Below are 13,159 nucleotides of genomic sequence, written 5' to 3' on the forward strand. Positions count from 1 at the left end.
CGCTTTCAGCGATTCTCTGCCCAACTCATTATGGATGAACGATTCCTGGACTCGGTCTAACACCCCTCCCTTCTTGCCCTGCCCTGTCACTGAGGGTCTTGCCCACGCGGGTGGTTTCAATTACCGTCTACTGGCCGACGATGAGTTCCGTCTATGCTTCTCCATTCCAAACCCATCCTAGGAGAGGCACACCGACGCCCTACTTGACAAGCCCGTCAAATGGTACTAATGCTCCTCAGACTGATGTCTACAGAATCAAACTACATTTTCCTCCCTGCTAAACGTCTCTCTCGGCTTTTCTGTATTCATCCGGGCCAAGTCGCTTTAGTCGTGTCCGACTCTTTGCGACCCCATGGACTGTAGCCCCACCAGGCTCCTCTGTCCACACTGCCGGTGGATTCTTAACCGTCCGAGCTGCCTGCACGGTCCCTACCTTTGGATTTGGCGTCCCACTGCAGAAACCAGGTCATGTCACAGTCACAGGCCCATGGATTGCCGTGCAGGTAGAGGTTCTCTAGAAGCGGCATGTTCTGCAGCATGCCGGCGGGGAGAGCGCTGATGGCGTTCTCGGCCAGGTAGAGGTGTCTCACGGTGGACAGCCTGAAGTAGTCCAGGAAGGCGAAGGTGGAGAAAGTGGCGGGGTGCAGCTGGTGAAGCAGGTTCCCCTCTAAGTGGAGGAGCCTCAGGGAGGTTAAGCCCCTGAACGCTTCCGGGTGGATGAACTCAATCTGGTTGTGGTCCATGTGGAGCCTCACCAGGTTCCACAGCCCCTGCAGGGTCTCGCCCGTGATGACGCGTAGCTTATTGTAGCTGAACTTGAAAACCTACAAAGACCAGAAGTGGAAAATGTCTCTCAGTCGTGGGACAGCCTTTCCCTTCCCCAGGGGACATTCCAAACCCAGGGATCGAACCCCGGTCTCCTGCATCGCAGGCGGATTCTTTACCAGCTGAACCACCAGGGAAGCCCAAGAATACTGGAGTGGGTAGCCTATCCCTTCTCCAGGGGATCTTCCCAACCCAGGAATTGAACCGGGGTCTCCTGCATTGCAGGCGGATTCTTTACCAGCTGAGCCACCAGGGAAGCCCTGTTTATAATTTAAATAAAACACCACAAACAGGAACAGAAAGCAGAACAAAGGTCAGGGAAGGACAGACAGGAAGCTCGTTTTTCACGTTTAGAAAAAGTGGCCGTTTCATTCATCGTGAAGGAGGATTTTAAAGCTTTCCCTCTCCACGGCTGGTGGTTAGAGGTTGCAATTAGTGCTGGTCTTATTTGCCCAGTTTGTTTTTAGTAGCTAAGTTGTGACCGACTCTACGACCCCATGGACTGTAGCCCGCCAGGCTCCTCTGTCCATGGGATTCTCCAGGCAAGAACACTGGAGTGGGTTGCCATGTCCTCCTCCAGGATTAGGGTTAGGGTTCCCCACCCAGAGAGTCTCCCAGAAAGGTGTGTGTGTGTGTTTGTGAATCGCTCAGTCGTGTCAGACTCTTTTGCAACCGTATGGACTGTAGCCCGCCAGGCTCCTCTGTCCATGGGATTCTCCAGGCAAGAACACTGGAGTGGGTTGCCATGTCCTCCTCCAGGGGATCTTCCCGACCCAGGGACCAAACCCGTGTCTCCCACACTGGCAGGCAGATTCTTTACCACTGAGCCACCTGGGAAACCGCCATGCCTGGTTTACCTGGAGCGAAATGAGGTCTCTCAGAGCCCCGTCAGGGATGCTGGGGATTTCATTTCCATGGATCATGAGGAGCTCCAGCTTCGTCAGTCCGGCAAACGACGTTTCTGACAAAGCCTGTATGCTATTAAACCTAAAAAAGAAAAAAAAAAATGGAAAGTCATTTCTGGAAAAAAAAAAAAAAATCGTTGGGGCTGTCCCAACAGGAAAGAACAACTCTTTCTTTCAAAACAGGAAAGAGCCACTCTGTTTCTTTCAATGCTGAATGAGAACCCTGAAAAACACATCTGTGTGGGAATGAAAATCAGGAGCGCTCTGCCAATAATCGGTCATTCCCCGAGGGTTTTCAACCCTTTGCAGACTGCTAACAGGCAACGCAGACCCTGGGTTCTATCTGCGGTAGACACTGCTGTTTTCTCTTTTCCTTTTTTCCCCAACAAAATGCACCATGCCAGCCTTGTTATCTCCTTTGAGGCTGGACTTCCCTGGTGGCTCGGACGGTGAAGAAGTCACGTCCAGTGCAGGAGACCCGGGTTTGATCCCTGGGTGGGGAAGATCCCCTAGAGAAGGGAATGACAACCCAGTCCGGTATTGTTGCCTGGAGAATCCCATGGACAGAGGAGCCTGGGGGGCTACAGTCCACGGGGTCACAAGAGTTGGACACGGCTGAGCAGCTGACACTATGGAGAAACAGTGCTGTGATATTATGAGTGATATTCTTCTACTATGTGTACTTAATTTTTTCTTTTTAAATTTTCAATTGGACGATAATTGCTTTACAACATTGTACTGGTTTCTGCCATACAGCAACACGAATCAGACAATAAAACCATGGTACGCTGAATCAAGTTACACGTTAAGCCAGAGGGAAGTATTACGCGTCGGTGCCGTGAAACTACTCCTGGTCTTTTTTAGTTTTTCTTCTTTGGAAGGACTGACGCTGAAGCTGAAGCTCCAATCCTTTGGCCCCCTGATGCGAAGAGCTGACTCGTTGGAAAAGACCCTGATGCTGGGAAAGATTGAGGGCGGGAGGAGAAGGGGACGACAGAGGATGAGATGGTTGGATGGCATCACTGACTCGATGGACATGGCTTTGGGTGGACTCCAGGACTTAGTGATGGACAGGGAGGCCTGGCGTGCTGCAGTTCATGGGGTCAAAAAGAGTCGGACACGACTGAGCGACTGAACTGAACTGAACATTACAGAAAACCATCTCAGGATACTGTTGGCGGAAGTAGGGAAAAGAGTCATTTTGATATCTGTCTTTGCTTCCGCTGGCAAAGTCTTTGCGTGCTCATTTGCTAAGTCGTCCCACTCTTTGCAGTTCTACGGAGTGTAGCCCTCCGGGCTCCTCGGCCCATGGGACTCTCCAGGCAAGAATCCTGGAGTGGGTTGCCCTGCCCTCCTCCAGGGGATCTTCCCGACACAGGGAATGACCCTGCGTCTCCCGCGTTTCCTGCACGGCAGGCAGATTCTTTACCACTGAACCACTGGGAAAGCCCAAGAGACAAGAGTGATCACAGATCAACTCTGTTTTCCTTTCTACAAACTCGCAGTGCCCGTTCTACCCTGAATCAAACAGCTAAAGCTAAACTAAAGTTCCTCTTCTGCATAAATTGGAAGACTGTGAAAAGGAAGCTGGTTGTAAAATTGTCAAACGATTTAAAGATTATAAAAAGGAAACGGTTACTATTCTCTCTTTTGGCAAAGCCAACGTCTCTTCCCTGTGGAGTGATCATCATCGTGGTTAGATTTTTTTTTTTTTCAGTCAAGTTTGCCAAGCTCTTTTTTTTCTTTTTCTTTTTTTTTTTTTTGAGAGAGCTATTTCATGGTCCATTGCTATGGATTTGCAAAGTGTTTATCTCACTCTCTAAACTGCCCATTCCTTCACTCTTCTACTGGACCTTGTAATCGGTAAAGGCAAGAATTTTCGAGGCTCTGTACTCAAAGAGGACTTTGTCTTAACTAAAATGTCTATTCATCAAACCCTAAATAGTTGTGTTGTTTTATACGTGGGAGGAAGTAGCTAGCATATTTTCCTGAAGAACTCCAAATGATTGTTTACTATTAGAATTGTGCAAATGAGGGCTTAGTATGAAAATTTTATGAGTACCTATAATTCACGGAAATGGACACTTAGGTATAGAAAGTATATATGGGTATACAAGAAAACTGAAACATAAAAATTCTACCTGAAATGCTGCACTGAAATATCTGTTTAGGGGGCTTCCCTGGTGGTCCCAGGTGCAGCGAGGGGAAAAGCACCCACCTGCCAATGCAGGAGATGTAAGAGACGGGGGTTTGATCCCTGGGTTGCGAAGATCCTCTGGAGGAGGGCAATGGCAACCCACTCCAGCATTCTTGCCTGGAGAATCCCCATGGGCAGGACAGCCTGGTGGGCTACAGTGCATAGGGTCGCAGAGAGTCGGACACGACTGAGCAACTAACACTTTCACTTTCTGATGGTCCAGTGGTTGATACTTCATGCTCCTCCCGATGGAAGGGGCTCAGGTTCAACCCCTGGTCTGGGAACTAGATCCTATATGCCTCAGCTAAGACTTGGGCTGACACAACTAAAGATTCTGTATGTTGCCACCAAGGCCTGATGCAGCCACATAAATAAATATATTAAAAAAAAAAACTGCTTAAAAGACATTAATATTTTAAATAGGCAAAACCTGAAAGAACTCTTCTTTCATCAAAGTCACGATTGAGTTATACGGATAATTTACAGGGTCAAAGATGTCTCCCTCATTCTATTTATCACTTTGTAATAACTGCTGAAATCTATTTAAACGCTATCAGCATATTTATGCACGCGTCATATATTCCGCATCTGCAGTGGATTAAAGAACTGTTATTAATGGAAATTTATGAAGGAGCTGAAGCTGTCTCTGATGGGTCATAAGCTTTGTGACAGAGATTTGTGCTGATTAATTAATTCAGATACTGGCCCCCAAAGGACCACATTTAGTAGAGTTATACATGTCCTCTTAATTAGGCCCACATCATGCAAGGCACGGTGACCCACAGACGAATGCACACCCGCCGTCACGTACGTGCTCACACACCCGTACACGAAAGACGAAACCCACCCGCCCGGCCGCTCGCGAGGAGGCTGAGATGGCTCAGAAGGAATGTGGTACAAACCCCAGATTGATTCTTTCCACATGTGGAGAGATCCCAGCGGGCACAGCGGCCAAGGAGCGGAACGTGCAGTGGACTTCGCTGGGGACGTAGCAGGCGCAGGGGTGGGGGCAGGCCAGGGCCACGTGGGGGCGTCCCCAGAGCAGAATCAGCACCATGGAGAGGGCTCGCCACCGCGCCCATGTCATCGGCATCTCGTCCGGGTGGGCCATCCCGGCACACCTGTCGGGGAACCACACAAAGCCAGGTGTCAGACCGCTTCCGTACTGCCAGCTGGTTTCACCTCCACTGTGCCTCACGACGCTAAGCTTCGCAAGGCGTCAGCGTGGGACATCTGAGTGACGCAAAGCGTGTGTGTGGAGCAACACAAAAGTTAAAAAAATTTTTTTTAAATCGTCGTTTGCCACTCAGTTTAATACAACTGTAGAATACAGCCTTCACTCCTGACATCAATATTACGACTTGGAAATGTTGCTGTGTTGTAAGGGAGGGTATGAAATTGACAGGCCCAGTGGAGTGGGTAGCTATTCCCTTCTCCAGGGGGATCTTCCCAACTCAGGGATCAAACCCAGGTCTCCCGCGTTGCAGGCAGATTCTTTACCAGCTGAGCCACCAGGGAAGCCCAAGAGTACTGGAGTGGGTAGGCTATCCCTTCTCCAGGGGATTTTTCTGATCCAGGAAGCCAACCAGGGTCTCCTGCATTGCAGGCAGATTCTTTATTAGCTGAGCTACTAGGGAAGCCCTGTACATACCAACAAATACACAAAAGGGTGTATATATATATATATATATATATATATATATATATATTTGTATAAATATATGAAAGGTGAAAGGAAAGGGTTAGTCAGTCATGTCCGATTCTTTGCAACCTCAGGGACTGTAGCCCGCCAGGCTCCTCTGTCCATGGAATTCTCCAGCCAAGACTACTGGGATGGGTTACCATTTCCTTCTCCAGGTAATCTTCCTGACTCAGGGATCAAACCCAGACCTCCAGCGTTGCAGGCAGATTCTTTACTGTTTGAGCCACCAGGGAAGTCCTATATGCATAAATATGTATTTGTAAAAATGTATATATATAGACACAAATGTACAAATATATGTATATGTAAATATGTATTTATATAAATGTATATATAAGAGCTTCCCAGATGACTCAGTGGTAAAGAACCTGCCTGGCAATGAAGGAAAGTCAGGAGACACGGGGTTCAATCCCTGGGTCAAGAAGATCCCCTGGAGGAGAAAATGGCAACCCACTCCAGCATCCTTGCCTGGAGAATCCCATGGACAGAGGAGCCTGGCGGGCTACAGTCCATGGGGTCACAAAAAGAGTTGGAGATGACTTGGCAACTGAACAACAATGTATATATACACACAAGTATATACTTGTATAAATGTGTATATATACATTTGTGCTTACATATAGCAATGAGAAATTCCATGGACAGATGAGCCTGGTGGGCTATATAGATCACGGTGTTGCAAAGAGTCAGACAGGACTGAGCCACTAACACCCACACATACTTGGATGCCAGATACATTCATGTTTCAACTCAGAAAAGTAACTGTTATCTGTCCACCTCCGATGTTTATCTCCAGCCGTACATACTCTATATAACTGAATAACAAGCTTCTCAGGAAATCCATTATGACCAGAAGTATTTCCTTCTTTTAACGGCATTCCTTAAAGTTTTACTCAGACCGTCTTCAAGGGCTTTATAGGGATGTTCACTAAAGCAGAATGTATTCCATTGTATGTGAATTTGTCTCCTCTCTTTAATTCCGCACCCCCCCCCCCCACACACACCTTGGAAGAACCAAAATGTTGAGAGGGAAAAACATCACTCTTTATCAGGGAGCAAATTTGGAGAAATGTCTGAAAAATCTGCCATGAGAGAAAGAGGCACGGAATAGCCTGATGAAGAATCTTGAGGGAAACAAAAAAGGTCAGTAAGACCAAAAAAAGACACAGAGAGAGGAAGGAGAAAGGATAGGAAAGAAGGGAGGTCAGAAGAGATAAAAGGGAAAGAGAAAAAAAAGAGAGAAAGAGAAGGAAAAGATGAGTTACAATATTAGGTTGCATCAGCCGCTATCTCCTTTAGAAAGTCAGTGACTATTTCTTCATGCATCAGTCATGCCTTCATCAAATCACGCTTTCGCCAACTCCTGCTTGAAGTTTATGGATCAGTAAGTAACAACACACGGAACACGGTTAGAGAAACGTGCCCGTTTCCGACGGTGGCGAACCCTGACTTCTGATCACAAACACTGCATTTGCTCCCGCGCTGTAGGGACACCCCAGATGCACGCACAGCGTTTGCTGCCCCTTAGGGGACCTGGGAACAGACGTTTTCTGAACCCTTAACGCGTTTCGTTTTTCAGCTGCTCCTAAAGAGCTGATGGTGCAAGCAGCTTTGCAAACACCGAGCCCAAGCGCCTCCTCTCCGCCTTGGAACCGACCGGCTTCTGCAGAGCTTTTTTCGGTTCTCCAGGCCCCTCACCCGCGCGCTTGACACTCCACACGGGCTCATGCCCAAGCCCTGTGCACGCAGGCGGACCTGGTCCCCGGCGTCCCGAAGCCTCGCTCCCGGCTCTCTACCCAGGGCACCCCCAGAAGACCGCAGGGACGCGCCCCCGCTCCCCTTTGAAGCCCGATCCCGAGGCCTCGCGGGGAAGCCTCCCTGAGTCTGCGCGATCTCCGGGCACGCCCGGCGAACCCCGGGAAGCTGGACTCGGGGCGCGAAGCGGTCGGCGGGCGTCCACCCGGCCGGGGAGAGTCTGGAGGGGCCGGGCGCGCGGCCTTACGCCCCTGGCCGGCTTCCAGCGCGCGCTCCGGACGCGCCCGGGCAGGCTGCGCTGTGACTTCACAAAGCTTTCCCGGAGCGCGTCTCGGGTTACCCCGAAGGTCTCCGAGGCCAGAGACTCGGACACCAAAGGGCGGCTCTCCCCCAAATCATGACTTCCCCAGCTTGCGGGCGGCTCAGACACTCCCCTCACCCCAAACCCCCGTCCCCTGGCAGAGGAAGGGGGTTGCGGGCGGGGGGTTGGGCGTGGAGAGTCTTAGGGATCTGGGGAAACTGGGGAGACGGCCCCGCAACTGTGACTTGCCTCTCGCCACCAACGCAGGAGCGCAGCCGGTTACACTTGAGGGTCTTGTCGGGGGTCCCCGGGGGAGGGGAGCGAGGCCACTTTGGAAAGGGGACCTTAGACCCACTCTGCGCATCTTCCGGCATGATTTCCGTCAGCTTCTGTGCTGGACGGTGCGGTGCTGTGCTTAGCCGCTCAGTCGTGTCCGACTCTTGGCGACCCCACGGAATTCCATGGGATTCTCCAGGCCAGGATACTGGAGTGGGTTGCCATTTCCTTCTCCAGGGGCATCTTCCCCAGCCGGGGATCGAACTCAGGTGTCCCGCATGGCGGGCAGATTCTTCTACCAGCTGAGACACCAAGGAAGCCCGTTCTGGATGGTAGCTGGAGCTTTAACGGAGCGCCAGGACACATTTCCAGAAGTCTTCTTTGCCCTCGCCCCCTGCTCCCCCCAACGCAACACCGGTCCCCTTTCCAACTCTCTCCACCCCTTGCAGACAGAGCCGCCCCCCGCCCCCCACCTCCCCAGCAACCGCCGGGGGCGCCCCGGCAGCCCTCGATCCTCACCTGTCCGTCGGAAGCCGCGACCCACGGGAGCGGGGCGCCCAGAGCATCCACTGGGCCGGGGCGCGCGAGTCACCGCCGGGGGTCGGCCGGGGCCATGTCCTGCTGCCCGGGGGGCGAGGCAAGGCGGCTCGGCTTCCCAGCGCGGCGCCCTTTTATTCCCGTCGCCGAGAGCCTTCCCCGAGAGCACGCCTCGGCCCAGCCCCACCCTGCCCCACCCCGGGGAGACGGGGCGCGGGGGACCCTGGCCGCGCCGCCGCCGCGCGCTCAGCCCTCCTCTCGGCTCCGCATGGCGCCGCGCACGGCCCGGCTGGGCACGCCTCGTCCACGGCGGTGGGGCGAACCGCTGGTGCCCCGCACACACACGGCCGGCTGGAGGAAGCTGGAGGGGCTGGTGCGGGGGTCGGGGGTGGGGAAGTATCCGGGCCCCTTCACCCCCCGAGAGGAACTCCGGGGGGTACCCGAGGGACGGAGAGATACCCGGGAGCGCACAGCCCCGAGGTCTGCGCCCGGAGCGCCCTTCCCAGCAAGACCTGGAGGAGGACTGTGTCTTTCTTTTCAGTGGGGGGAAGAGAGAAGGAACACGGCTTGCGCTCCCCCAGGCGGGCTGGAGTTTTCTCTGGCGGCGCCTCCGGACCCCGAGTGCAGGCTGCAGGCAGCCGGGGGCGCCCGCCGGCATCTCCGGAGGAGCCGTAGGCGAGGCTGCAACCAGAGCCCCCGGCCACGCCCTCCCGCCTCTCCTGTGGCTCCTGGCAGCCACCATCCCTCCTCCAGCCTGAATCCTTTTGCCAAAAAAAAAAAAAAAGGTGGAATGCTTTCTTTTTTTTTCCTCGTCCCGGTTTGGAGACCCTGAAGGGGCTGGGCCGGGATGAGCGCTTTGTGGAGCCCCGAGGTACTGGCGGGGGCAAGTGAGATGGAGGGCTGGGGAAATCAAGGCTGGAGAGGACAGTGCTGTCTGTAACGCAGAAGAGCAAGGAAGAGGGGAGAGAAAGACCTGTGTTGGTTTCCAGGAGGAAGGAGAACTGGGAAAAAAGGGCAAGGGGTCAGCTGAGGGCTATCAGCAGTGAGACCACCTGGGCAGAGGTAAGGCAGGGCAAGGGCAGTCACTGGGAAGAGAGAAAAACAGGCTGAGCATCCGAAGAACTGATGCCTTCCAACTGTGGTGCTGGAGAACGCTCTTGAGAGTCCCTGGGACTGCAAGGAGATCCAACTAGCCCATCCTCAAGGAGATCAGTCCTCAATATTCATCGGAAGGACTGATGCTGACACTCCAATCCTTTGGCCGCCTGATGCAAAGAGCTGATGCACTAGAAAAGACCCTGATGCTGGGAAAGATTGAAGGCGGGAGAAGGGGACGACAGAGGATGAGACGGTTGGGTGGCATCACCGACTCAATGGACGTGAGTTCGAGTAAACTCCGGGAGTTGGCTATGGACAGGGAGGCCTGGCGTGCTGCAGTCCATGGGGTCCCAAAGAGTCCCAAAGAGTTGGACACACACACATTAGTGGTTTTTGGGCTTCCCGGGTGGCAACAGTCCTAAAGAACCTACCTGTCAGCTTCTTTAAAGACTCCAGGTTCTTTTTGGACTCTTAAGGAGACTTAGTCCTGGCTTCAATCCCTGGAGCAGGAAGATTCCCCCAGAGAAGGGCATGGTAACCCACTCCAGTATTCTTGCCTGGAGAATCCCGATGGACAGAGGAGCCTGGCGGGCTACAGTCCAGGGGGTCACCAAGAGTCAGACACGACTGAAGCGACTTAGCACACATCACCACGTCTTTATCCATCCCTATGTTGATGGACATATGACTCAGCAATCCCACTCCTGTGCATCCACCCGGGGAGGTGGGGAAGAAACATAATTCAAAAAGATACATGGACCCCAATGTTCATTGCAGCCCTGTTAACGGTAGACACGACACGGAATCAACGGTAAAGACCAGGGGGTTGCAAAGAGTCGGACAGGACTGAGCGATTTTCAGTCCTGTTGCTTAACGGGGGTTGTAAAAGTGAATCCTGCCTCCACGACCACTACTCACCCTCCATCAACAGAGGGACAACTGACCCTCAATATTCTAGGGTGAGTGGAAACAAAAGGGGGTGAAGGAAAAAAGAAGCCTGCACAGGCAATGTGTACTTGCCCAAGCCGCGGAATCCCAGGGGTGCACTGGTATCTGATGGGGAAACAGCATCTTTATTTGAGCAGAAAGAGACTGAGCAATGTTGCATGTGAAACTTGCCCCCCAGCCCGCCGTCTGTCTAGGGGGGAGCCTCAAATGAGAATCCAAGCTACTGGCTCTGAGAATGAGGGGTTATTTTGGGGTTTCTTCCTTCGTTCATACCACAGTCGGTGGAAGTCTCCCGTTCCATGGCGTTCACTCAAATGTTTCCAGATTTTTCTCAACTGCGTATTTCAAAATAGAAAAGAAGAAGGACCCATCAGAGGGAACCTCCCAGATCGCCCGAGCTCAGCTGAATTATTTCTGCCAAACAGGCTGGAGAAATTCCTGGTCAACCCAGAGGGTAGCCACGCAAGGACGTGAACCCAAGAGTGACCCATCATCGCGGGGCTTATGCGAAAAGGGATTTCTGGAGAAAATGGAAACGATTTTGCCATAATTGCTCAGTCCGTGTCTGACTCTTTGTGACCCTATGGACTGTCACCCGCCAGGCTCGTCTATCCTTGGGGATTCTCCAGGCAAGAAGACTGGAGTGGGTGGCCAAGCCCTCCTCCAGGGGATCCTCCCGACCCAGGGAGCAAAGGTGCAGCTCCTCTGTCTCCCTTACTGCAGGTGGACTTATCAGCCATTGAGGCATCGGGGAAGCTGCTGAACTGGGATGAGCAGGCTCACTTAGGCATGAGTTTCCAAAGAGTCGTCCAAGTCACTCGGACAAACAGACGAGACGGTGGACCGACAGGCAAAGTCCTGAGATTCGTGTTCTAAACAAACCACCCACCTTCTCCCCTAGGCATCCTTCAAAAGCCTCTCAGGAGAGCTGACTCTGTTTACTCAGCTCAACATCCTGTACCCTCAAGTGACACACCTCAGGCTGCGATCTTAGGTAACCGTCTTTCTGAGACAGAGTAAACATTTCCCAATGGTGAAGGAAGTAAAAAAAAAAAAAAAAAAGCAAGGGACATGATCATATGTAAATTTCAACCCTGACACCTGCAGAATTATATATATATCGCTATACAGTATGTTTTGTGAAGGAATACAGGTACGATTTACAGTTTCCACATCTGGAAACAGTCCATGCCTGCACAGTCACTTCCGTGGTGTCCGACTCTTTGTGACCCCATGGACTGCAGCCCACCAGGCTCCTCTGTCCATGGGATTCTCCAGGCACGGATACTGGAGTGGGTTGCCATGCCCTTCTCCAGGGGATCTTCCCCACCCAGCAATTGAACTCGTGTCTTGCTTTGGCAGGCGGATTCTTTACCACTAACGCCACCTGGGAAGCCCCCAGAAACAACAGTCTGTGTGTATACTTGGCGGGGGAGGAGGCGCTGGGCTAAGTTAATTGGAAAAGTAATACACTGTTCAATAGCAAGTTCAACCTTGATGGGGGTGGGGGATGGTACAGACCCAGAGGAAGTGAGATGACCTGGATCCTTCTGTAATTTTAGTGGTTAGGAGACCTATAGGGTTGTTCTTCAGTTGCTCAGTTATATCCAACTCTTTGCGATCCCATGGACTGCAGCACACCAGGCCTCCCTGTCCATCACCAACCCCTAGAACTTGCTCAAACTCAAGTCCATCGAGTCGGTGATGCCATCCAAACATCTCATCCTCGGTCGTCCCCTTCTCCTTCTGCCCTCAATCTTTCCCAGCGTGAATAGACAGCCCATGGGCTGAACTCAGGACGGCTGGTGTGCAGGAACCTTTGGAAGAACAGGTTAACTGTGCTTCAAAAGGAAATAAAATTCAACAGTGGGCAGCTTCCTACCTGCTTATATAGTTCTCATCTGATTTTATCACCTCATCAAGGGTTACATTAATTCCATACCATTCCTGCCAAGCTCCCAGCCAGACTACGTAAGTTGCCCGCCTCCCACGATACGGGCTTGAGTCTTTGAGAGGCAGGCCAAGATTCGTTACATTCAGCCCTATAAATCCATGTCTCTGTAACCTTCGTGGGTCATAGGTATGCCTGCCCCCAGGGTACGTGTGAGACACCTAGGAGTACTTTACCTCCCTGTTGCCGTTCAGTTGCTCTGTCATGTCCGACTCTTGGTGACCTCGTGGACCGCAGCTTGCCAGGCCTCCCTGTCCATCACTATATCCCGGAGCTTGCTCAAACTCATGTCCATTGAGTCAGTGATGCCATCCAACCATATCATCCTCTGTCGTCCCTTCTCCTCCTGCCTTCCGTTTTTCCCAGCATCACTCTTTTTCAATGAGTGTTCCTCTCCCTGGCTGTCTTTTAAATGTTAAAAAAAAAAAACAACAAAACCCTATGCTTCCTGTGTTTTATTTACTGTAGAAATAAATACACTTCTGCGCATGTCTTGGTTAAAACCCTCGTACCAGCCGTTGCTTTTCTACATTCTTTCAAAACAGGTCTTCCCTGATGGTTTAGGAGGGAAAGAGTCTGCTTGCTAATAAAGGAGACACAAGAGACGCCAGTTTCCATCCCTGGGTGGGGAAGATCCGCTGGAGGAGGGCAAGGCAACCCACTC

General features: G+C 52.0%; 1 protein-coding gene across 1 annotated transcript in view; it reads right to left on the reverse strand.

Annotated features, from left to right (window-relative positions):
* The window catches only part of MXRA5 (matrix remodeling associated 5), a 29,604-nt gene extending 21,077 nt beyond the window's left edge, over window positions 1-8,527 (reverse strand). Inside the window, exons 1-4 of the mRNA XM_052663183.1 lie at window positions 8,481-8,527; window positions 4,830-5,048; window positions 1,683-1,812; window positions 434-824 (exon numbers count right to left, since the gene is read on the reverse strand). Coding sequence (XP_052519143.1) covers window positions 434-824; window positions 1,683-1,812; window positions 4,830-5,048; window positions 8,481-8,527 — 787 coding nt within the window. The remainder of the gene's footprint in view (window positions 1-433; window positions 825-1,682; window positions 1,813-4,829; window positions 5,049-8,480) is intronic.
* Window positions 8,528-13,159: the final 4,632 nt, after the last annotated feature.

Source organism: Budorcas taxicolor, chromosome X, assembly GCF_023091745.1.
Source record: "Budorcas taxicolor isolate Tak-1 chromosome X, Takin1.1, whole genome shotgun sequence".
Classification (NCBI taxonomy): domain Eukaryota; kingdom Metazoa; phylum Chordata; class Mammalia; order Artiodactyla; family Bovidae; genus Budorcas; species Budorcas taxicolor.